Here is a 26,267-nt window from a genome sequence, read left to right on the forward strand (position 1 = left end):
GAGAGAAAGGAACAAGGAACAACCATCAAAATTCCTCAGTCCCTACAGAATAGCCCCACAATAACTTGAGAAAACTGAACCTAGAGTTAAATAACTTGTCACACTTGTAGTCTCCTGCCTCACTCCTTCAGGTGCCCTGCCTAGAAAAAGACTTGGGTCTAGCATCCAAGTGAACACATACTATTGCCCTCTGTGAACCAGGAGGAATGGAACAGGCACTGGAAGGGTGATAGTACCTACAATACCCTTTGTAGTCCCCATCTCACAACCATCAAAATCTTGTCCACTAGCCCCCAAAAAACTGGCAAGGAAAGAAGGTGGAGGGGAAATTTATGGAAGTAGATGGCTTAATAGTTCATCTCTCTTCATTTATCTTGGACTGCCTTTCTCTAAGTTGTTTGTGCTGTCCCAGTGTGAAGACTCATCTTTTTGTGAGAAAAGACAAAATGAAGCACATGTAACTACCTTCTTTGCAATGGAAAAGGAGAAGAAAAAAATCTTCTAAGTTGCTGTTTTCTTTTATTAGTTAATAAAACAAATCAGGGACTATGCAGGTCTATGGGGAAACCTTTAGTCTGCTTTAAGAAAACTCAGTATCTGAAAATCTTAGCATGTAACGCTATCATATCAGCATCTGCAGAAGTGCCAAGGCCATTGCTAGACACTTAATGTGTATTATTTCATTTAATTATATTTTAAATGTGCTTCCCTAGTAATTCTTAAGCTCAAGAAAGTTTGAGAACTGCCGCTAGGAAATAGAGATTCACATTTAACCCTGTGGTACTTTTAAGAAGCAGGTATGTTGTTACGTATATACTTCAGTAGAGATTGTTAACTATCGATAGGGAAGCTCAAGTTCGCCACTCAAGTCTGAGAAACCCTTAATTACTGAGAATCAAATGAGTAGAATGTCTGTAGACATTTTGGATTTGTAAAAATCACGTTGTTGAGTTATACCTGTGATAGGCTGAAAGTTTTTGGCATTCTTTCCTGTTCTTCATATGCCAGTAACATAAACAAAAAATATCTCAGATCTGTCACTTTCTTCTCCTAAACCAAAGTGATTGCGGCTTTTTGCCTGCAGCCTTTTCCCTATCCAATATCTCCTGCATAGTTACCTTTTGATCTTAAGAACTGTGTTGATTGGGTCACTTCCTTGCCTAAAATTCCACTAATGGTTCATTGTTAATTCTAAAACAGAGTTCAAATTTAAAGGCATGTAAGTTCCCCTGTAGCAGATTTCTTCTATTCCCCCTTCCACTGTAATCTCCCTTTTTTTTTTACTGAAATGCTTCAGTGAGCATGGGTCTTTAGGGGTCTTGGTTTACAATTTTTCTGAAGCAGGAATACCTTGCCTTCCTCTACTGGTTTACCACAATTACAGCTCTCTTTTAAGCCTCAGAAAAAATGTCACTTCCACCTTGAAGTCTTAATCCATGCTTTTTATATCCATGTGCCTATTCCTTCTCTGAAATCTCCTATGGTATCTTAACTTTTTATTCATTTTATGTCCCACTAATTGATTTTATTATATATTTTTTATGGTTGCATGTGGTCTCTCTAGTTATAGCAATATATACATACATACATACATACATACATACACACCTATGTAAATGTGTGTCGGGAGTATGTATTCACACACAGATACCCCAAGGCCATGTGTCATCTTTATCAATTGTTTAAGTTTTGGAATTGTTTAGTTTGCCTCCTATATCATGGAATAAATGGTAAAGAGGGCTAATTCATTACTGTAAGTGGATTTCTCATTACATTCATATCAGACATTATATAGAATGTACTGTTTTGTTCACTGTTTGTAAGATACAAAGGTGTATAAACTGACTTCTACATCAGCTTGAAACCTGAGATAATGTTAAAATGTTCTAGTTATTTTAAATGTTTAAAGAGAACCACCATATAATGTTGCTAAACATGAAAAATGTCATCAAGTGGAATAAAGAATAGCTGAAGTTAACAATTGGGGGAAATTGAACTGAAAACAAAAATACGAGTATTTTGAAACCTTTTCTTTACCATGAGTCTCTTGACTATGAAGTCAAATTTATCTAAAGAAAAAACAGGAATTCTGGAGATCTGTGTAAAAGCAGACTATTATCTTCCTACTGTGAGTGTACTAAAATTGAAATATGTTTAATGACGTTTTCCTCAATGTAGAAGTATTGAAGTAAATGTTTCTTTTATGTTGCAGATACATAGTTGCTCTAGAGATCACCTTTTTCTTTAGGCACCGTGAATAGCAAGTCCACATCCTAAGTTGAAAATATTTGAGAATCCTCTATGGGAGTCTTTGTAAATATTTTAAATACTGTTGTTTTCAATAAATATTTTATACTATCTGGCTCTGGAATTTCCTGTATAATATCAAAAAGAACTATGCCCCTGCAAACCTTAAGATGATCACATATAAAGGTATATTAATAACCTGATCAACACATTTGAGAGGTTCAGTGATTCAGGTAAACATGTTTTGTTACTTCCATTTTAATTACTAGATTTACTGTACGTAGTATTTTAAAATGAATTTTTAAAGTAATATCTATACTGTCACTTTTCTCATATGGAGTCTTTACACTAATGTATTGCCAATGGCCCTAATTAGGTACTTTTTATAAATTACACCTGAATAGCTTCTTACTCTTCATAAGTAGTGTCATCCACATCTGCTGCTAGAAAGGGTTTAATAAATATTAAATAATTTTATAAAGCCTTAGAAATTCTAAAGCCCTATCACTTATATATACTGTCCATACAAAGATAGCACCTCGGGTGTAAAATGAGAGGCTTAGAGTTGATCACAGGTCTCTTGGCTCTAAAATACTTAGCTTTCTTTTCAAACAATTCATAAGGCAGCTATTGCTGGAACTGGAATGGGACATTTTAGATCTGTTTGCCCATTTTACTACACATTGCCAATCCAAATTAGGAACCTCAAAATCCTTTCTTAAAAGTAGGTGATCCAAGAATCTGGTTCAGTATTATCCAATTTCCAGAGAAATGCAAATGGGAAAGTGATCTTGCCCAAAACGAGTGAAACCCTATTCCTTGAGGAAGGTCACTTAGCTTCCTGGGCTTCAGCTTACTCAGTATGTAAATTCAGAATTATATGAAGGAATAATACACATTTAAAAAGCTAAGACCCATCAGTGCTGATCTGTGCAAGTTATAAGAACAAAAAAATTGCCGTGTGCAGTGGCTTACGACTGTAATCTCAGCACTTTGGGAGGCTGAGATGGGCGGATCACTTGAGGTTAGTAGTTCGAGACCAGCCTGGCCAACGTGGTGAAACCCCCATCTCTACTAAAAAATACCAAAAATTAGCTGGGCGTGGTGGTGCATGCCTGTAGTCCCAGCTACTTGGGAGGCTGAGGCACGAAAATGGCTTGAACCTGGGAGGCGGAGGTTGCAGTGAGATCACGCCATTGCACTCCAGCCTGGGCAAAAGAGTGAGACTCGTCTCAAAGAAACAACAACAACAACAACAAAATAAAAAGCTATGACTCTTACGGTTAACTTTTCAATGGAAGTAATGGGGTGTAATGATGAGGAGAGTCAGTAGTCAGATTGCCTGGGTTTAGCTGTATGAGCTTAATAAGGTCATAGCAATTTGCTCATCTGTTAAAATAGCGATCAAAGTAACCTACCACATAGGTTGTGAGGATTCAGTAAGATAAATGCACACGTGCTTAAGAACACCTGACATTTAGTAAGGGATCAAATATTCAAATAGGTTTCACATCCAGTAAATTGGGGAAGAATGGCTCAGTAGATGGTAATGGTAGTTAACACAGGACGCTATGCGCGCTATGCGCTAGGCACCGTTCCTAAATACCATGTTGAATTTAATCCTTTTAAACATCCTTTCAAGTGGTGTTTTTTTTTTTTTTTTTTTTTTTTTTTGCTGTTTTTGAGATAGGGTCTTGCTTTGTCACCCAAGCTGGAGGGCAGTGACACAATTATACCTCACTGCAACCTCTACCTCCTGGACTCAAGCAATCCTCTTTTCTCAGCCTCCCAAGTAGCTAGGACTGTAGGCACCCACCACTATGCCTAGTTAATGAAAAAATTTTTTTTTTTGTAGAGACAGGGTCTCACTATGTTGCCCAGGCCGGTCTTGAACTCCTGGTCTCAGGTGATCCTCCCACTCAGCCTTCCAAAGTGCTAGAATTACAGGTGTGAGCCACCACACCTGGCTATAAAGTAGTATTCTGACCCACATTTTACCAATGAAGGAACAAGTGTAGTGAAATTAAGTACTTGCTCATGTTCACAGAGCTAGTAAGTGAAGGGACCAGAATACTAACTCAAGTGGTCTAGCTTGAGTCCATAGCATAAGCACTTCTACAGCTGTTACCAAACATCACTAAAATGCTGGGGGCTAAACTCACAGAATCAAATTTGCCAGTCAAGCAATACTTGTGCGCAGTCAGAATCTTTAGATTTACATATTAAGCACTTTCGAGTTATTTCAAATAAGGCCATGTTTTAAATTGCTAACACGTTTATTCAGGAATGAAGCCAAGAAGAATTTATAAATGCATTTTAATACCTTACTGATAAAATAGTAACATTCCATCTTTGCAATCTGATACGGAATACAGGAGATACTGGTAAAGGCTTTGATGTGCATATCTATTATAACCAGGTAATGAGAACACACACGAACCACCTACTTTAGTGTTACATCATACCAACTTCTCAGAAAGGCCAGCTTCAAAGCTCTACTGGGTAGCCGAGTAAATAGCGTCCAATGTTTAAAGACTGGGGAGCCGGGGAGAAAGATGAAAGGAGTAAGCAGCACACACTTCAAAGCCCACTTTTAAGCACACGACATTATGAATATTAAAAATAAAGGATGCAAACAAAAAAAGGCAATTCAGCATTTTCAGAAAGAGCATTTGGCAATATTCAACGCATAAGAAGACTGTGCTTGGGGCCATCCACTCTCTCCAGCTTCTCAAAGTGTTTCCGGGCATTGCGAATGTTGATCAGAGTGGCTGCAGAAGGGATCGACGGGTCTGACATGACCACCATCACGTACGTGTTTGAAGTGAAGATGTCGATGAAAGCAGCGAAGTTGGAATTCCTAACTTCCATGCTCTGGAAGGAAGCGGCCAATTTACTGCAGCTCAGCTTGAACTGTTTGATGATGTTGCTGATCTTCTCAAACCGGTGGACGTCGCGCTGCTCTTTGCACTGGTAGTGGGAAATAACCAAGAACGTAGCTCTTTCGAACAGGAGAACTTCATCGGCCTCAATGATTTGGGCAAAATTCCTGAGGTTCATCTCCAGCTGCTGAACGTTGGGAATCAGCTGGTAGACGATGCTGGACCAGGCTTTGTAGAGCGTCTCATCCCAGATGGACGTTCGAAAACAAGCACACTCCAGCGGGCGAGACAGACGCCTCAGGTCTTCCTCTCGCTCTTTAAAAATCAGGTCGCGCTGATCCTCCTGAACCAGATCCATTTTGTGCACCAGGCAGAAGATTTTGGCGTCGGGAGAGTTCTGGAGGATGGCCTCCAGACACGACTGGTAATAATGCATGTCCTTTTCCAGTTCGCGGCTCTCCACGTCAAACACGTAAATCAAAACTTCCACGTTACGGAAAATATTGTCTCGCTGGCTGGTGAAGTAATTTTCCATGAAGGTGTCCTGACCGCCACAGTCCCACAGGTTCAGCACCAGGTTCCCCAGGAATCGGACGTGGGAGTGCTCCACGTCAATGGTGGCCCCCAGGCGCCGGGTGTCGCGAGCAATATAATTGGCGAAGATAATCGACCTCATGCTGGTCTTCCCCGACCCGCTCTTCCCCATCAGCAGCACCTTTTTCTTCATGGCTGTATTTGGCATCACCCGCCGGGGCCGCCGCGGACTGGGCCTGAGGGCGCGGCCTACACGCAGCGCCGAGGGAGGGGTCCGGGGGCTGCCGGAGACTCGCAGGCGGTGCCTCGCTCCGCTCCGCCGCGCAGCTGGGCAGGCAGGAGAGGCGAGAGCGCGAACCCGGGGCTGGAGAGGCCGCAGCGGGGCTGGCTCTTCCTCAGAAGGGAGCGCCTGCGGCTGTCGGTAGCAACGGCTTGGGAGATGCGCTTGCCTTCCGGAGAGGGAACCGCTGCGTCCCCGCCACCACCCACTTCCGGCGGCGATCTCGCGAGAGCTCCGTCGCTCCGCCGCTCCTGCCCGACGAGCTTTGAAAAGCTGCTACTCTAATGAAACCCAACTCGGGCAGCGTGAGCCCTAAGATGGAAGGGAAGCCCAAGGACTGCGGTCTTTTGTTCTGTTGCAGCTGGGTTTGCGGTTGCTAGGGGTACGTGTATGGTTGGCAGGGGGAAATGCTGCCCTCTGGTGGCCAAAAAAAAGCCCCACCCACCACCACTACCGCAACTGGCTTTAGGAGCGAGGTGTGCTGGGCGGGTTTCCGCAGGGGCAGCCGACTGATGAAGTGGAGGGAAAGCCTAACTTCCCAGTCCGCTTAGGCCTCCCCAGGTTCCCTGGCCCAGTGAGTACAGGGGCAGGGCAGATGGAGAATGTGCAGATGCGGAAAGTGAGACTTAGACAAGTTAAGCGATTGCCCACCGCTGCGCAGCTAGACGATAGCGAGTCCCTCTTGAGAGACATCCTGGCTTCCAGTTGGTGCTTTTAATTCCTTTCTCACATCTGCTTTTCCCGTAATCTCAGAGTTTAGAATTTATAATTAGAATTCCAAAGCTCGAGGAAACGATAATATGGAATCCCATGCATTAGTTCCATCCTCACAGTAACCCTGTGAATTAATAACCCTATTTTCAAGTGAGGGAATCAAAGGTTAGAGAGGTTAAGTCACTTGACCAAGTTACACATATACTAAATGATGAAATGGAATTTGGTTTTAGTCTGACTGCAGTCTATTTGCCTAACAATAGGCCACCCTGTGCCCCTCTAAAAGCATAATGTGATTCTGCTCTTAGTCTTCAAGTAGATAAGAGAATCAGTGTCCTCCAGTATCGTTCATACAGAATGAATGAGAGTCATCAGGATACTGAAGCCTCTATATCTACCTTAAAGTCCTTTTTTTTTCTTTTGAGATGGAGTCTTGCTCTGTTGCCCAGGCTGGAGTGCAGTGGTATGATCTCAGCTCATTGCAACCTCCGCCTCCTGGGTTCAAGCGATTCTCCTGCCTCAGCCCCCCAAATAGCTGGGATTATGGGCACCTGCCACCACCCCCGGCTAATTTTTGTATTTTTAGTAGCGACGGGGTTTCACCATGTTGGCTAGGCTGGTCTTGAACTCCTGACCTTAAGCGAGCCACCTGCCTCGGCCTCCCAAATTGCTGGGATTACAGGCATGAGCCACCGTGCCTGGCCTAAAGCCCTTTTCAAAGTGTATACTGTACTGTACAAATTCAGGTATTCCATTCTTTCATTTATTAAAAAAAATTCCTACTGTTAACATGTACAGTAGAAGTTCAAAAATGGCCTTTGCTGTAGTTTATGGAAATCATAGAGTGAAATTCCATAATACAATATAGTATGTGGAAAATCTCCTCTTAGTGTATTCAATTTCATCTCCTTGGTGATATCTCTTCTGGAGCCTTCTTATCTTTCACCACCATTCTGGGGTTTCCCTTCCCCATTCTTTCGAGTTGGGTATTCTTTTTCCTGATTTCACATCTTCTCATTTTTGGCTCATTTGGTGGAACACATGATCCAATAGCTTCCAGATAAAAAGTATGAGGAGAGTAAAAATTTCAAGACATTGGATGTCTGAAATTTTCTTTGTTTTTACCCTCACACTTGATTGGTTGGACATAATTTTTCCTTAGAGTCTTGGAGGCATTGCTCTGTTGCTCCATCATCTTTTAGCTGCCAGTAGTCTGATGCCTGCTTCTTGGTTTTGATCTATTCTTTCCTCTCTAAAAACATATTCAAAATTTCCTTATTCTAGTGTTCTGAAATTTAATGATAATTGGCATTGTTGAGCTCAAATTTGCATTGTGCTGGACCCTCCAATGTGTCTTTTAATTTGGAAACCATGCCATTGAATTCTGAACAATGTTCTTGAATTGTTTGATGATGTATTTCCTCTATTCTCTCATGTGAATATTCCTAAGGTCTGGATATCACATTTTATGGAGTCTCCTCTAATGTATTCTTTCTTTTCTTTCTTTTTTTTTTTTTTCTTGGAGACAGAATCTCACTCTGTTGCCCAGGCTAGAGTGTAGTGGCACGATCTTGGCTCACTGCAACCTCCACCTCCCGGGTTCAAGAGATTCTCCTGCCTCAGCCTCCCAAGTAGCTGGGACTACAGGCCTTCACCACCATGCCTGGCTAAGTTTTATACATTTTTTGTTTTTGTTTTTGTTTTGAGACGGAGTCTTGCTCAGTAGCCTAGACTGGAGTGCAGTGGCACTGTCTCGGCTTACTGCAATCTCCGCCTCCCAGGTTCAAGCCATTCTCCTGGCTCAGCCTCCCAAGTAACTGGGATTACAGAAGCCTGCCACTGCGCCTGGCTAATTTTTGAATTTTAATAGAAACGGGGTTTCACCACGTTGGCCAGGCTGGTCTCAAACTCCTGGTCTTAAGTGATCTGCCCGCCTCAGCTTCCCAAAGTGCTGATTACAGGCGTGTGCCACCGCGCCTGGCCTTCTTTTCTTTTTTAAAAAAATTTTAAAATTTATTTTTAGAGACAGGGTCTTTCTCTGTCAACCAGGCTGGAGTGCAGTGGTGAGATCATAGCTCACTGCAGCCTCCATCTCCTCGGCTCAAGGGATCCTCACATGCCAGCCTCCCAAGTAGGTAGGATTATAGGTGTGTGCCACTATGCCTATTTTTTTTTTTTTTTTTCCTGAGACGAAGTTTTGCTCTTGTTGCCCAGGCTCGAGTGCAATGGCATGATCTCAGCTCACCACAACCTCCGCCTGCTGGGTTCAAGCGATGCTTCTGCCTCAGCCACCCAAGTAGCTGGGATTACAGGTATGTGCCTCCTTGTCTGGCTAATTTTGTATTTTCAGTAGCGACGGGGTTTCTCCTTTCTCCATGTTGGTCAGGCTGGTCTTGAACTCCCGACCTCAGGTGATCCGCCTGCCTTGCCTCCCAAAGTGCTGGGATTACAGGCGTGAGCTACTGCACCTGCCCTGCCTAATTTTTAAGTATTTTTTGGGTAAACCTTTCTTATTTTCTATTTTTGTCTTTTTGTTCTACTTTCCAGGAGAATTTTCTCATCTTAATTTTCCAACTCTTTGGAGTTTTAAATTTTATTTTATTTTATTTTATTTATTTATTTATATATTTTTTTTGAGACAGAGTCTCACTCTGTCACCCAGGCTGGAGTGCAGTGGCGGGATCTCAGCTCACTGCAAGCTCCGCCTCCTGGGTTCACGTCATTCTCCTGCCTCAGCCTCCCGAGTAGCTGGGACTACAGGCGCCCACCACCTCGCCCAGCTAGTTTTTTGTGTTTTTTTAGTAGAGACGGGGTTTCACCGCGTTAGCTAGGATGGTCTCAATCTCCTGACCTCGTGATCCGCCCGTCTCGGCCTCCCAAAGTGCTGGGATTACAGGCTTGAACCACCGCGCCTGGCCAGAGTTTTAAATTTTAATATCATATTTTAATTTCCACAGGCTGTTCTAATTGTTCTTTTTAAAAACATAAAATTATTTTTTTCATGGATTAAATATCTTCTTTTATCTATCTGAGGATAATAGTAACATTAATAAAAGTTTTTATCCTGTTTAGTCTTGGTTTCTTCCAAGTTTCTTTTGTTTGTATGTTCTCTCTCTCTCTCTCTCTCTCTCTTTTTTTGAGACGGAGTTTCACTCTTGTTGCCCAGGCTGGAGTGCAATGGCGCGATCTCAGCTCACCGTAGCCTCCACCTCCCACGATCAAGCGATTCTCCTGCCTCACCCTTCTCGAGTAGCTGGGATTACAGGCATGCGCCACCACGCCCGGCTACTTTTGTATTTTTGGTAGAGATGGGGTTTCTCCACGTTGGTGAGCCGCCGCGCCCGGCAGTAAAAGAAGTTCAAAAATGGCCTTTGCTGTAGTTTATGGAAATCATAGAGCATTTTCATGTTAGAAACTTTACTCATTTGTTCAGTGATCAGTGGTTGTCTGCTCCTATTTAAAGTTATTTAAAACCCGTGGGTAGCACTGAAGACTATCAGGTTCATTGAAATGACTGGGCCATTTCTTTGAAGAAAGTCTTGCCGCCTGCCACCTTTAGACCTGTTCCTTTTGGCTGGTTAGATTCTCCCACGATTCTTCTACTGGGATGGGGTGAGTATAAGCCTGATAAATAGCATTCTGGTTACTAAGTGGGAGAAGAAAGCTAGTTTGCTAATACTCAGTTTATAGGCCAACTTAATCCTGTTTACAATATGATATCCAGTCCTCAGTGTCTCTGGTGTTTCCCTAGTCCAGAGACCCCCTGTTTTACTCTTGGCAGGGAATAAAAACTGCTAGTCTTAGATGAGAGACGGGCAATTGCCCAGCTATGTGAAATTGCGAGGGGATCTGTAAGTCTAATTGCATCTTAAAGGGCTCTTCAAACAATCCCTCCTTTTTTAGTGCAATCTCTGCTCTCACTGATGCTACCGACTCTTGAATCATTTGGAGGTTCTGTGGTAAAAATGTTGCTCCTTGTCTTTCCCTACTATTGGCTAAGGTTCAGTTTTCTTGAGTCAGCTAAGTCAGTTACCATTCTTGCTTGTGCATTCCTGCTTCCAAAAATTTTGGTTTTATGATCTCTTACCCCGTTTTTGTTCTTGCCATCTCATCCTATTTCTCTCATGTTTGTGGGATTCTGGAGAAAGATAATTGCATGTGTTCAGTCTGCTCGCTTGCTTGGAAGTAGGAGAGATCTTAATCTAAAATGCTCAAATGGAATAATAATAATTCGATAGTAAGTAATACCGAAAGGGAATTGAAAAGTTTTTTTGTTTTGAAATTTTGTGGGTACATAGTAGGTGTATATATTTATGAGGTACATGAGATACTTTGATACAGGCATGCAGTACATAATAATCACATCATGGTAAATGGGTATGCGTCCCCTCAAGCATTTATCCTTTGTGTTGCAAACAATCCAATTATATTCTTTTTTTTTTTTTTTTTAAGACAAAGTCTCACTCCATTGCCCAGGCTGGAGTGCAGTGGCCTGACACACTGGAGCCTCTACCTCCCAGGTTCAAGTGATTCTCTTGTCTCAGCCTCCCAAGTAGCTGGTATTGCAGGTACCCGCCACCACGCCTGGCTAATTTTTGTATTTTTAGCAGAGACAGGGTTTCACCATGTTGGCCGGGCTGGTCTCGAACTCCTGATCTCAGGTGATCTGCCTGCCTCAGCTCCCAAAGTGCTGGGATTACAGGCATGAGTCACTGTGCCAGGCCCAATTATACTCTTTTAGTTATTTTTGAATGTACAATGAAATTATTGACCATAATTACCCTGTTGTGCTATCAAATACTAGGTCTTTTTTGTTTGCTTATTTGTTTTTGTTTTTTTATTTGAGACAGGGTCTTACTCTGTGGCCCAGACTGGAGTGCAGTGTTGTGATCACTGCTCACCGCAGCTTCTACCTCCTGGGCTCAAGCAATCCTTCCCACATTGGTGTCCCCGAGTAGCTGGGACTACATTTACATACCACCATGCCTGGCTAATTTTTTTTTTTTTTTTTTTTTTTTTTTGAGACGGAGTCTCGCTCTGTCTCCCAGGCTGGAGTGCAGTGGCATGATCTTGGCTCACTGCAAGCTCCGCCTCCCGGATTCACGCCATCCTGCTGCCTCAGCCCGCCGAGTAGCTGAGACTACAGGTGCCTGCCACCACGCCCGGCTATTTTTTTGTATTTTTAGTAGAGACGGGGTTTCACCGTGTTCGCCAGGATGATCTCTATCTCCTGACTTCGTGATCCACCCGCCTCAGTCTCCCAAAGTGCTGGGATTACAGGTGTGAGCCACCGTGCCCGGCCGCCTGGCTAATTTTTGTATTTTTTGTAGAGATGGGATCCCACTATGTTGCCCAGATTGCTCTTGAATTCCTGGGCTCAAGCGACCTGCCCGCCTTGGCCTCCCAAAGTGCTGTGATTACAGGTGTGAGCCACCGTGCCTGGCCCCTACTAGGTCTTATTCATTCTTTCTAACTACTTTTTGTACTTGTTAACCATCCTCACTTCCCCCTTAACCCCCCTGTTATCCTTCCCAGCCTCTGGTAACCATTCTTCTGCTCTCTGTGTCTATGAGTTCAATTGTTTTAATTTTCAGCTCCCGCAAATAAGTGAGAACATGTGAAGTTTGTCTTTCTGTGCCTGGCGTATTTCGCTTAACATAATGACCTCCAGTTCCATCCATGTTGTTGCAAATGACAGGATCTCATTCTTTTTTTATGGCTGAATAGTGTATATGTACCGCATTTTCTTTTTTGGGAGGACAGAGTTTTGCTCTGTTGCTCAAGCTGGAGTGTAGTGGTGCAGTCTTGGTTCACTGCAACCTCTGCCTCTCAGGCTCAAGTGATCCTCCCACCTCAGCCTCCTGAGTAGCTGGGACTACAGGTGTGCACCACTATGCCTGACTAATTTTTGTATTTTTTGTAGAGACAGGGTTTTGCTGTATTTCCCAGGCTGGTCTCAAACTCCTGGCTCAAGTGATCCTCCCGCCTTGGCCTCACAAAGTGCTGGTATTACAGGCTATAGCCACTGCACCTGGCCACATTTTTTTTTTCTTTTTTTAGTGAGGCAGAGTTTTGCTCTTGTTGCACAGTCTGGAGTGCAATGGCGTGATCTCAGCTCACTGCAACCTCTGCCTCCTGGGTTCAAGAGATTCTCCTGCCTCAGCCTCCCGAGTAGCCGGGATTAAAGGTATGCACCACCATGCCTGGCTAATTTTGTATTCTTAGTAGGGACGGGGTTTCTCCATGTTGGTTAGGCTGGTCTCCAACTCCCGACTTCAGGTGATCCGCCCACCTCGGCCTCCCAAAGTGCTGGGATTACAGGTGTGAGCCACTGCATCCGGCCCACATTTTCTTTATCCATTTGTCTGTTGATAGACACTTAGATTGCTTCCAAATCTTGGCTGTTGTGAACAGTGCTGCAACAAACACAGAAGTGCAGCTATCTCTTTGATATACTGGTTCCCTTTCTTTTGGGTATATACCCAGCAGTGGGATTGCTGAATCATATGATAGTACCATTTTTAGTTTTTTAAGGAACTTCGAAACTGTTCCCCATAATGGTTGTAATAATTTACATTCCCACCAACAGTGTACAGGGGTTCCCTTTTCCCCACATCCTCGCCAGCATTCGTTATTGCCCATCATTTGGATAAAAGCCATTTTAACTGGAGTGACATGATATCTCATTGTCATTTTGATTTGCATTTCTCTGATGATCCATGATTTTGAGCACCTTTTTATATGCCTGTTTGCCATTTGTATGTTATCTTTTGAGAAATGTCTATTCAGATCTTTTGCCCATTAAAAAATTTAGATTATTAGATTTTTTCCCATAGAGTTGTTTGAGCTCCTTATATTTTCTGATTAATTTTTTATCAGATGGGTAGTTTGCAAATATCTCCCATTCGATGGGTTGTCTCTTTGATTTGTTGATTGTTTCTATTGCTGTGCAGAAGCTTTTTAACTTGATGTGATCCCATGTGTCCATTTTTGCTTTGGTTGCCTGTGCTTGTGGGGTATTACTCAAGAAATTTTTGTCCAGACCAATGTCCTGGAGAGTTTTCCAATGTTTTCTTGTAATAGTTTCATGGTTTCAGGTCTTAGATTTAAGTCTTCAATCCATTTTGACTTTATTTTTGTATATGGCAAGAGATAGGAGTCTAGTTTCCTTCTTCTGCATATGGATATTCAGTTTTTCCGGCACTATTTATTGAAGAGACTGTTTTTACCCCATGCATGTTCTTGGCACCTCTGTTGAAATGAGTTAACTGTAGATGTATGGTTTTGTTTCTGCATTTTCTTTTCTCTTTTGTTGGTCTGTGTGTCTGTTTTTATGCCAGTACCATGCTGTTTTGGTTACCATAACTCTGTAGTATAACTGGAGGTCAGGTAATGTGATTCCTCCAATTTTGTTCTTTTTGCTCAGGAAAGCTTTGGCTATTCTCAATCTTTTGTGGTTTCATATACATTTTAGGATTGTTTTTTCTATTTCTGTGCAGAATGTCATGGTACTTTCATAAGGATTTCATTAAATCTGTAGATTGCTTTGGGTGGCATGGACATTTTAACAAAATTGATTTTTCCAATCCATATACATGGAATATTTTTCAACTTTTTCGTGTCCTCTTCAGTTTCTTTCATCAGTGTTTCACAGTTTTCATTGTAGAGATCTTTCACTTCCCTAGTTAAGTAAATTCGTAGGTATTTAATTTTATTTGTGTCTATTGTAAATGGGATTACTTTTTACATTTTTTTCAGATTGTTCACTGTTGGCATGTAGAAGTGCTCCTGATTTTGTAGGTTGATTTTGTATCGTGCAATGTTACTGAATTTGTTGATCAATTCTAAAGGTTTTTTGGTGAAGCCTTTAGGTTTTTCCAAATATAAGAACATATCATCTGCAAACAAGGATAATTTGACTTTTTTTCTTTTTCAATTTGGATGCCCTTTATTCTGAAAGGGAATTTTTGCAAGATTTTAAAAAAATGCTTTATTGAGGTATAATTTTAATTCTAGAAAATTCATTTATTTTATGTAAGTATATAGTTCTGTTACCACCACTCAATTTTAGAGTATTTCCACCATCCCCCAAAGTTCCCTTGTCCCTGTTTGCATTTGATCTCTGCTGGTAGATCTACCCTGAGACCCAGGCAACTGCTGGTCTGCTTTCTGACTGTATAGATTTACCTTCTCAAGAAACTTCATATAAGTGGAATCGTATAATATATAGTTTTATGGCCTCTTTCTTTCTCTCTCTCTTTTTTCTTTTTTTTTGGAGAAAGAATCTCACTCTGTTGCCCAGGCTGGAGTGCAGTGGCGCCAGCTTGCTCACTGCAACCTTTGCCTCCCTGGTTCAAGTGATTCTCATGCCTCAGCCTCCCAGGTAGCTAGGATTGCAGGTGTGTGCCAATATGCTTGGCTAAATTTTTGTATTTTTAGTAGAGGCGGGGTTTTGTAATGTTAGCCAGGCTAGTCTCAAACTCCTGGCCTCAAGTGATCCACGTGCCTCAGCCTCCCAGAGCCACTGTGCTCAGCCCTTTTTCTTTTTTAAAAAATTTTCTATCATCTTTAATCAAATTTCACCCATGCTAAATGAGTTGTATTAGGTGCTTGACTTCCCCAAATGCTCATGTCTTGGGAGGGTATCAGTATTTGAAATCCTAAACCATTCATTTGCTATTTCTTAATAAAAATTTTTGAAAAGCATGTAAACTTTACCCTTATCTTTTGGATTACAATGCTTAAGTACAAAAACAATTCATTTAGCATAATTCAAATTATACATAAAAGCACCTGCAATTTTTTTTAAATAAAAGATTCACAGTGCACTGCACCTTGAATATAAGATATAAGGAACATATAAGGTTGGAATATAACATTTAAAAAGTGAATTCCAGGCCAGGCGCGGTGGCTCACACCTGTAATCCCAGCACTTTGGGAGGCCGAGGCGGGCAGATCACCTGAGGTAAGGAGTTCAAGACCAGCCTGGCCAACATGGTGAAACCTGTCTCTACTAAGAATACAAAAATTTGCTGGGTATAGTGGCAGGCACCTGTAATCCCAGCTACTTGGGAGGCTGAGGCAGGAGAATTGCTTGAACCTGGGAGGTGGAGGTTGCAGTGAGCTGAGATCGCACCATCGCACTCCAGACTGGGGGCCAAGAGCAAGACTTCGTCTCAAAAAAAAAGTGAATTCCAAGACATACATCTCTTTCAAAGACAAAAAACATAACAAAGCCAACCAACTACTCGTTTCATCTAGGTTCTTAAAATGCAGCACTCAGTAGAAGTAAATTATTGCATATTCAGCATACTCCTTTCTCACTTGATTTCTTCAAACCATACTAAAAGTTCTCAAAGGAGAAATCCAGTTCTCTAAGCATGGCCTTTCTCAAGGTAACTTGAACACTGAGAAACTAATAAGGGACTAAACTTTGAGGGACTAAGTACAGTAGATGTACATAAAACAGGTACATCCAACTTAAATATTTTCTGCATAGCTAAATCACATCATACACATTAAGTTTAACTCACGTCTTTTAACATTTTTTTAACTTCAAACTTTGAGGAGAGCTAAAAGCCTAGAGTTATCATAATCACATCCCAACAATACCCTTATTTTGTTCCACAGTACATTAAATAAAGCAGTGCACCAGCAATAACATTTAACCACAGTTGGTTTTTCAATATTAAAACCACCTTGTATTCTTGGGATAAACCCCTCTTGGTCATGGTATTTAATCCTTTTTATATGTTGCTGGTTTCAGTTTGCTAATATTTTCTTTTCTTTTTTTTTCTTTTGAGGCAGGGTCTTGCTCTCTTGCCCAGGCTGGAGTGCAGTGGTGTGATCTCACCACTTTAAACAATGTTCTGTAAAGAGTTGCTTTTCAGATGGTATATAGCAATAAGTTTGGGGTTGGGTGAGTTATAAGGCCACAGAATAAAAATTGTGCAGCACCACTATGTATTAATTTTACTAAAAAATTTTAGGGAGAATACTAAACAAAGATGTCCATATTAAGAAGTAAATGAAAATTGGATCCCGTTCCCAACAAGTTCATCATCTCTATCTGAGACCACCTCAGCCTGGACTTTATTGTCTATATTGCTGTCAGCATTTTGGGTAAAGCCATTCAGCAAGTCTCTAGGAAGTTCTAAACTTTCTCACATTTTCCTGTCTTCTTCAGAGCCCTCCAAACTGTTCCAACCTCTGCCTATTACTCAGTTCCAAAGTTGCTTTCTCATTTTTGGGTATCTTTTTAGCAGCACCGCACTCTGCTGGTACCAGTTTACTGCATTAGTCCATTTTCACGCTGCTGATAAAGACATATCTGAGACTGGGAAGATAAAAAGGTTTAATTGGACTTACAGTTCCACATGGCTAGAGAGGCCTCAGAATCATGGTGGGAGGCGGACGACCCTTCTTACATGGTGGGTGGCAAGAGAAAAAAATGAAGATAAAACCATCAGATCTCATGAGACTTCTTCTCTACCATAAGAACAGTATGGGAGAAACCGCCCCCGTGATTCAAACTATCTCCCACTGGGTCCCTCCCACAACATGTGGGAATTACAGGCGTACAATTCAAGATTAGATTTGGGTGGGGACACAGAACCAAACCGTATCAGATGGGTCAGGGTAAGGTTGGCTGGATGTAACAAAAAATGGACAGTAAGTGTAACTAGGTGAGGGGAGGTTGTCCCTACTGTCTAGCACTGCATCTTTGGATATATCATTGTTGAGGCTTTTATCCACACCATTTTCATCGTTCTAGATCTCTACCCTCTATTGAGGGCATGGATAGGGGAAGTAGGGAGTACCGTGATTGTTGACAAGGTGGCCACCCACAAGGGCAGTTTGAATGGCAGGGATAATGAACAGGCATTCTTCTGCTGAAAGATTTATGGATAACGTTTAGGCAGCCATCAAGAGAAGGCTGGTGTCCAGCACTCTATTTCCTCTGTGAGGACTTTGTGATGTTCTCTGTCAATGGCGATGGATGGCATGCAGGCTTTGCTTTGACTTCCAACAGCTCCCACCTGTTTTTTGTCTGGCCAGGTTTCCATTGTCCCCTTTAGCGTTCTGACTTCCTACTGGGAAGGCAAGCAGCAGCTTCCCAACCCACTGTTCTGAAGAATGATCAATAAGCTTTGCTCCTGTCTGAATCTACCTTGTTGACTTTCTGTACCTGGGGTTGGAACACTCTCTCTGTAAAAAGTCAGATAGTGAATATTTTAGCTTTTGTGGGCCGAGAGGCAAAATCAGGAATGTTTACACAAATTTTTTGAAAAAATTCAAAACTTTATTTATAGACACTGAAATTTGAATTTTAGGTAAGTTTCATATGTCATGTAATAGTATTATTTTAATTTTTTCAACCATTAAAAAATATGAAAACCATTCTTAGCTCAATGGCCAGATAGAGTCAGGTGGCCAACCTGCAGACAATAGTTTGCTGACCTCTATTCTAGAGCCTAATATTGAAGAAAAAAACCTAAAAACCAAAAAAAAAAAAAAAACACCAAAAAACCCTCTGAATATTAAGTGTCTTGCAGTCCAAGATGCCTCTGACTGGCTCATTCACTAAAATGAATGGAAAGAGTTAGGAAGCATAGGAAAGAAAAACAAGCATAAAGATTGTCAATACTTTAAGTTCCCATTTCCCATAAGCAGGAAGCCAAAATGGTTTAAGTCCAAACAACTGGCCAGAGCAGTGTCTTTGGAACTTGCTTCATGACCAGAATCACCTGGCTTCTTGTTGAAGCTAGATTCCTGGACTAGAGGTTTTGATGCAGGGGAGCCTTCTGGTTGGGGGTGTGCTCTCGGGACCAGGTAAGCGGAAGAAACACTATTTCAGGGGGTGTAAAGGAATCTCAAAAGCTGTGGTTCTTAAAGTGTGGTCCCTGGCCCAGCAGAACCAGCATTACTTGAGAGCTTGTAAGAAATAGAAGTCCTTGGCCTACCCTAGAAACAGTGAATCAGAAACTATGGGGGTGGGGTCTGGCAATCTGGTTTTCATCAAGCCAGGTGGTCCTGATGCCCACTAAAATTTGAGCGCGTCTGCTTCAAGGCATCATTACCAGCACCTGGAGAAGTGATTGAGAACCCACCTGAGCAGAGAAGGCCTGGGCTCTCTTAAACCGCTGTGTTCTTCAGTCTGTGGGTGAGAGCAATTCTAACAGACATCTGAAGCCAAAGGCTTAGGTTTCCACAGGAAGATCTGGAAACCCTATTCAAGGCAAGCCTTTTGGAAGTCAAAGGCTGTATTCCCCTAAGAGGGGGCACCATGGATCCTAGAGACAGCAAATGCCACCCAAAGTGATGGTGAGGGAGTTTTCATCTTTTCTGCACGTGTGACCATTTACTGCACCAGAAGCTTTCTAGTGACTTCCACCTTTTCCAGGTTTCTCCAAGGTCCACTGGGGAACCCCCGTCCTGGGCCTGCCAGTGAGTTGCTGGGAGCTTCCCGACCTCACAAACGGCTCTTGTGATGTAATTGTCACCTGAGGTGTGCCCCTCCTGGTCCTGGCGACATCACAGAGGCTACCTGGGCACGGACCCCGCAGCTTCCTGGGGCCCAGTCAGCAGCTCCAGGTGCCTGAGTCTGGGCTGCGGAGGCTGGGGCGGTGGCATGCAGGGTGAGGTCTCCCTGGCTGCTCCCACGCGCTAGGCCAGCTCCAGGAGGGCAACAGACGACAGGACATTGCAAAAGGGCCACTTAAATTTTCCTTCGAGTAAACAGAACACCTGCCAAGGCCCTCGAGCCTGGGCGTGCCCCAAGCCAGGTGGTTGGGGTCCAGGAGTCGGCTGCGGCTGGCGATGCTCTGAGGGGACGTCAGGGCCTCAGGATGGCCGCTATGAAGACAAAGTGCATCTGTGAACTGTGCTCATGCGGGTAAGGTGGCTGTGCTCAGGGCAAGGCTGGGGGAGCCTGGGCTTTCAGACTCCCGAGGAAGGGAAGCCTCCCCCAGCTGCTTCATCAGGCGGCATCACGGTGGGTTCGTTCACTTGTCACGTTTTTTAGGCCACAATTTTGTCAACTAGCATTGTGCCCGCAGATGCAACATCAGTTCTGGCAAATGTGGCTGTTTTTGGGCCTTCTGTGCCGCTTCACTTCAGAACTGCAGGAAGGCTGAAATGGGCGTGGCCAGGCAGCCTGCACTCCCTTCCCTGAAGCCCAGAAAGTGTCAGCCAAGGAGGGAGAACACCTGGCCCAGTGGGACCAGTCTTGCTCCTTTTGGGAAAGTGATAGGATGGGAGGAGAATTCCTGTAGTGTAACTGAATTTCTCATTCAGAGAGATTGTTACTTTGTCAAAGAAGTATAAGGTATTAGTAAAACTTGTTTCCACATTGTGTAGAGTTGAATGAGAATAATGAAAACATTACTTTCACAGTCGCCTGGCCTGGCCAGGTCTCTCTTCTCACCTTTAAGGAGCGTGTCTGGGTGGAAGCACAGTAAAGGTGGTCCTGGGGGAAATCATGGGCTTTAGTCAGAGTCCCACGGGCTGACTGGTCTGCTGTCTCTCACATGATCTCTTAGATGTTCCTTCTACCTGCTTCCCAGGACAGCTGGGTTTCTGCTTGGCTGGGGCAGGGAGTGGGCAGCAGAGGAGCAACAGGCAAGAGGGTTCTGAGGTCAGTTCTCCTGGGCTGTCATTAATTGTGGGATCTTGGATTGGTAAATAAACTCTCGGTCACAGGTGCCTCATCTGTACCAACAATACCTACCTCATAGGACTATGATAAGAGTTAAGATCATGTACGTGAGTCCTGGTACATGGACTGTGCGTAATATGTTAGTGTCCTGAAATCTGAAAAAAGGGCAAATATGACACATGCAGATAAAAATGGTATCAGTAGTGTGGATAATTAAAGGGCACTCTACAAACTGGATCAGCAACCTTCTACATCTCTGGCATCAATGCATGGTTCCCAACTCTGGCTGCTGATTAGAATCACACAGGGAGTTTGAAAACTATCAGTTGCTCAGGCCGTTGAATTTATAATCTCAGGGTGGGTCCTGCCAACTGTCTAAAGGTGATTCTGACCATTTGCTAGGACTGGGACTCACTGAACTAGAACATGTACAAATGTGGGTCTTGCTTTTGAGCTTTGTTAAGTGGGGCCGGAGCAGTGTATAGTCTAGGACTACATGTTACCCAGCAAAACCTTTTCTTCTAAGGCCTTCTTTCTTTTTTTCATTTTGGAGACAGTGTCCCGCTCTGTTGCCCAGGCTGGAGTGCAGTGGTGCCATCTCGCTTCACTGCAACCTACGCCTCAGGGTTCAAGTGATTCTCCTGCCTCAGCCTCCTGAGTAGATGGGATTACAGGCACATGCCACCATGCCTGGCTAATTTTCGTATTTTTAGTAGACAGGGTTTCAACCATATTGTCCAGGCTGGTTTTGAACTCCTGACCTTGGGTGATCTGCCTACCTTGGCCTCCCGAAGTGCTGGGATTACAGGCATGAGCCACTATGCCCTGCCTCTAAGGCCTTCTTTCTCCTGGGACCCTTTACATTACCTTCCTGTGTCCTGCATTGTTCTAGGCATCAGGATTGAAATGTATAAGACATAATCTCCATCTTTGCACAGCGTGCAGTCTAGGTAGGAAGGCAGAATGCTCATTAAGAGATGCAGAGCATATGTAGTGAGAAGTCTCCCTCCTGCCCCTGCAGTAGGGGTATAACTCATTCGGGTGTTCCTTCTCTGACTCTGTTCTCATTCTGTCCCTGCCAAGGAGTCACTTTCCATTGGAAGCAGGGTCTGTTCTTGTGTCTTTTCTCCTTTTCTTCTTTCCTCATCCTGTATTTTCTCCTCCACTTTATGGTTTCAGCCAGTAGTCTCTCCTGTCTTCTGAATTCCAGTTTCATTGTCACCTTCTCAAAGCGCTTTGGTGATCCATCTGTCTCATTAATCTCAGCTTCAGCAACCTTCAAACATTCTTCTGGTATCTGCCCCATTCATGGTGCCAGCAATCTTCTATTCACCCTGGGTGAAAATTTTGAATCATCTCTTATTCTTCCTCAACCACAGCATTGAATCTCTTTTTTCTTTTCTTTTTTTTTTTTCGAGGTGGAGTCTTACTCTGTCATGCAGTGGTGCGATCTCTGCTCACTGCAACCTTTGCCTCCTGGGTTCAAGCGATTCTTCTGCCCCAACCTCCCAAGTAGCTGGGATTACAGGTACCCATCACCATGCTGGGCTAATTTTTGTATTTTTAGTAGAGACGGGGTTTCACCATGTTGGCCAGGCTGGTCTCAAACTCCTGACCTCAAATGATCCACCTACCTTGGCCTCCAAAATTGCTGGGATTACAGGTATGAGCCACCATGCCTGGCACATATGAGTCTTTTCTAAAGTCTGGGTCCCTCCTCCATTATAATCTTTCTTTAATTGGTCTCTTCCCTTTTATTCCCGTTATAACCCCCCTGGTTCTCTCATTTTTATGTTTGGAAACTGGTCCTAAAGTACCTTTCTAGTTTTTTTCTCCCATGATTCCCTTACATGAAACTGCACCTTGAATTGGATCAGGTTTCTTGGCATCCCGAGCGGACCTGCGGATCTCCCCTCTCGGATCCTTACCCTTGCCCTTTCTCTAAAATACCTATGTTCCCTCCTCCTGCTGGACTTGTAAGGTCCTGTTTCACTTGCAAGTTCCCCATTAACCCAGCCCTGTGGCTCCCTATCAAAGAAGAACCCCGCTCCCTGTGTTCTCATCCTCTAATTATGCATCAGCATGCTTTATATCCTTGATTAATTATATATACGCTGGGAAAACAGATATTTTCTATTTTTGTGTGTGCATCGTGTTACAGCAACATACTGTTTTCTTTATAACAGCCGATGCATATGTTTTTGAATGAATGGATTGCGTTTTTTGTTTGTCAAGGTCATAACATGCTGGACTGGATTAGGAAAGTAAGATTTAGAGCTGTTCTGTCCAGTATGGTAGCCAGCTGTGGCAATTTCATTTAAATAAATGAAAGTTAAATAAAACTAAAAATTCAGTTCCTCAACTGCACAAGCCACCTTTCAAGTGCTCAGTAGCTCCCATACCGGCCCATGCAGGTATGGAGTATTTCCATCACTGCAGATAGTTCTGTTGGACAACACTGATCTTGAGTCTCATTATCTTGGAACTCTTGATCTCTCCCACTCTAATTAAATCCACTCAGTGACTGGTTGGGATGGAGTGAGGAATTTTATAGGTATTTTCTAAGCGGTGGAAGTCTGTATTTGGCTTTTCCAGTCTGAGGTCCTGGGAAAAAGTGATGGGAAGTCTGGAGGACAAGAGTGTGTGAAGAAGTCGGAGACAGCGCCCTTGAGTGGGAGGGGGAGACCGGGGTTCCTGAGTGCATCACTGGAGATTTGTGGAGACCCTCAGGGCTGCCAGGGAGGGAGAGAGGCACATTTATTCCCCCTTCTCTCCCACATTCTCTTCTTCCAAAGTTTTTTTTTTGAGCAAATAATTCTTTAATGTCCTTTCAACTTTAACTTTTGAGGACATTGTACTTGTTGGTGAGGGGGCTCTAGAGATGCTCAGAGGCCTGAATAAGGTGTCCGTCTGCAGGAGCAGCTGCCAAAGGCTGCTAGGGAAAAGCCACCAATGGGTGACTCTCTTGGAGCAAGTTCTTATATTTGGCCACAAGATGGCAAACTTTTCCTGATCAATTCTCACTGCGAGTTAAAACAAATCAGCCTAAATGGAAAAGCAAAATCTTTGGAGTTCTGGATTTTATTTTATTTTTAAATAGATTTATCTTAAGTTTTCTAAAATGAGCAATTAGAGTTTAGGGTCTAGCAGAACTCAGGAAAGTGGTATGCCTTTCGGAATAGATGACAGATTACAAAGTGAAAAGTGTTTCAAATGTCTAAATTTAAAGATTCCAACCACTGGTAAAACTTTGTAATGAGCTTTGCTGGGCTAAAAAAAATCAGATGTATTTTACTGCTTCGAGCTCAAGGCTTTGCCTCCATAACAACACTACTCCTTTCCTTGATGATCAAAATCTTGCGATTGGAATTATTACCATAAAATGTCATAATATTCTATTTTCAACATGATCAGCACCAAATAAGCAAAGTATTTGTGGTTTGTAGAAATACAGTAAGGCCAGCATCTACAAATTTTTTTGAAAGTAATGTACCACTTAATTATCTTGACTTCAGAAGCCACATGGTGGGGGAGTGCTTTGAATAGAATAACTTGTATATGGGAGTATAATGCTTCCAATTGCATCTGATTATCCCCAGCATTTCCTGTTATTGAAAAAATGCTACCCTTCAGAGTTTTATAACTTTTTTTTTTTTTTTTTGAAACGGAGCCTTGCTCTCTCACCCAGGCTGGAGTGCAATGGTGCGATATCGGCTTACTGCAGCCTCTGCCTCCCGGGCTCATGCCATTCTCCTGCCTCAGCCTCCACAGCAACTGGGATTACAGGCACCCGCCACTACAGCCGGCTAATTTTTGTATTTTTCGGTTTTTTGTTTTTTTTTTTTGCCTCTAAACCATCTTTTATTTCGCACTTCAGCCGCGATTCTGGCGCTGGCCTGCTGCGCCCTAGGCGTAGTACTGTAGGTTGGCTTTCTTCTTCGCCTGGACCTCCAGGATGTCTTCCATGTAGGTCTCATGGGTGAGCTCCGTGGCACCCCTGCGCAGTGTGATCATAGGCGCCTCCACGCACACAGCCTTGCACTGGGCCCCATTGAAGCCATTTGTGCAGCGGGCCAGCTCTCCATAGCTCACGTCAGGACTGACGTTCATCTTTTGGGAGTGTATCTGCATGATTCTGGGCTGAGCCTCCTCGTTGGGCATTGGGAACTCGATCTTGCAGTCCAGGCGGCCCTAGCGGATCAGGGCGGAGTCCAGGATGTCCACCCTGTTTGTGACTGCAATTACCTTAACTTGGGTGTTGGGCTGGAAGCCATCCAGCCGGTTCAGAAGTTCCAGCATCGTCCTCTGCACCTCTTGTCCCCGGACTTCTCACTGTTAAAGTGCTTGGTGCCTATGACATCCAGCTCATCAGTGAAGATGATGGAGGGCGCGTTCTCCTTGGCCGGGGCGAAGGCATCCCAGACTAGCCTGGCACCATCCAGTGAACATCTGCACCAGCTGGGGGCCAGCTAGCTTTAGGAAGGTGGCCTTAGTCTGTGCCCTACAGGCCCAGGCCAGGAGAGTCTTTCCCATCCCTGGGGGCCCATACATCAGCACCCGTTTTGGAGGTTGGATCCCCAGGTTCTCAAACTTCTCATTGTGGTTCATTGACAATAAAATGGCCACTACCAGTTCCTGGATCTGCTTGTCCAAGCCCCCATTGTCACTGTATTGCTCTGTGGGCCTCTCATCCACCTCCATGGCCTTCACCCGCGAGTTGTACTCTGTGGGCAGCATCTCCAGGATCGGATAGGAGTCTTTGTTCACACCCACCAGGTCTCCTGGCTTTAGCTTTTCAGCATCCACCAATCCAATCACAGGCAGGAAGTACCTCTGTCGTGTAGAGGTTTTGATCACAGCATACTTGCCCTTCCTCTGGGAGTCCAGGTCAATATTGGCACCATCCTCCTTTTGGTCATTGGGATCAACATCCAGGAGCTTGATGACGTTGGAGACAAGGTACACCAGGGTCTCGTTCACTTTGATTTTCTCACTGTTCTCTTTGATCTTGTCCTTCATGGCTTGGAGCTTGTGGGTGACTCTCAACATTTCACTCTTCATGATCTTGATCTCACTGTCCAGAAGCTGTGTGTGTGTATGATCTCCATGGACATCTTGAGCACCTCCTCCCCAGTTCCATCTTGCTTGGCCTCATCCCACACCGTCGCCATCTTCTCTTCTAGTTTTTGTTTTTTTAGTAGAGATAGGGTTTCACCATGTTGGCCAGGCTGGTCTTGAACTCCTGACCTTGTGATTCACCCACCTCAGCCTCCCAAACTGCTGAGACTTCAGGTGTGAGCTACCACTCCTGGCCCAGAGTTTTATAATATTAGACCACCTTCCATCTTTACAGTATTTTGAAAATTCAAAAAATATTTTCCCATATATTAATATCTTACTGTGAGTCCCTCAACATGGGAAGCATTGCTTAGTTTGGAAAGTCGATTCCTTGATTTTAGCCTGTCTTTTCCCTGGGGATGTTTTCAGTCTATTGAGCTGTTCTTTCCCAGATGACTAAATTTGAAACTATGGTTTGGTGGGGAGTGGGTGGCACAAGGCAGGGCTGCTGTAGATAAAGTAAAATGTTAATCAGCCTTTTAAAGCTGAAAGGGATCTTAGCGGTCTCTAGCTCTATTTTACAGATGAGGAAATAGAAACATTGAGATTAATTTTAATATATGGGAACACGTTTTGTCAAGCTTCAGGCACAATTTAGGTCAATCAATTAAATTTTATTCATCTTTTACTGGGTATCAGACACTGTGCTAGGTGTTAAAATTTACAGTCCAGTCTATTTTTGAGTCACACTGGACCATTTAAAAAATTGATACATAATGATTGTACATATTTCTGGGGTCCAAGTGACATTTTGATATATGCATATAACATGTATTAGCATATCAGTCACTTCACACATTGATCATTTTTTTGTATTGGGAACCTTACAAATAAT

At 43.4% G+C, this 26,267-nt stretch overlaps 2 protein-coding genes and 1 pseudogene across 3 annotated transcripts in view; 1 reads left to right on the top strand and 2 right to left on the bottom strand.

Moving 5' to 3' along the window:
• Nucleotides 1–4,500: 4,500 nt before the first annotated feature.
• Nucleotides 4,501–6,262, bottom strand: RRAGA (Ras related GTP binding A). Its single transcript, NM_001194800.2, is given in 1 exon segment — nt 4,501–6,262. A coding segment is annotated over 1 exon segment (942 nt). The 5' UTR covers nt 5,872–6,262; the 3' UTR covers nt 4,501–4,929.
• Nucleotides 5,953–26,267, top strand: part of SAXO1 (stabilizer of axonemal microtubules 1) — a 120,658-nt gene continuing 100,343 nt past the window's right edge. Inside the window, exons 1-2 of one of the 2 annotated variants that reach the window (XM_077966040.1) lie at nt 5,953–6,325; nt 8,872–8,969. The gene's annotated coding sequence lies outside the window, so the exon portion shown is untranslated. Of the gene's footprint in view, nt 6,326–6,402; nt 6,518–8,871; nt 8,970–26,267 lie in introns of those variants that run through there. The other variant, XM_077966041.1, reaches the window with a different exon arrangement.
• On the bottom strand, nt 24,101–25,574 carry LOC712769 (26S proteasome regulatory subunit 6A pseudogene; annotated as a pseudogene).

The sequence above is a fragment of the Macaca mulatta genome, chromosome 15 (genome assembly GCF_049350105.2).
Source record: "Macaca mulatta isolate MMU2019108-1 chromosome 15, T2T-MMU8v2.0, whole genome shotgun sequence".
Taxonomy (NCBI): Eukaryota; Metazoa; Chordata; class Mammalia; order Primates; family Cercopithecidae; genus Macaca; species Macaca mulatta.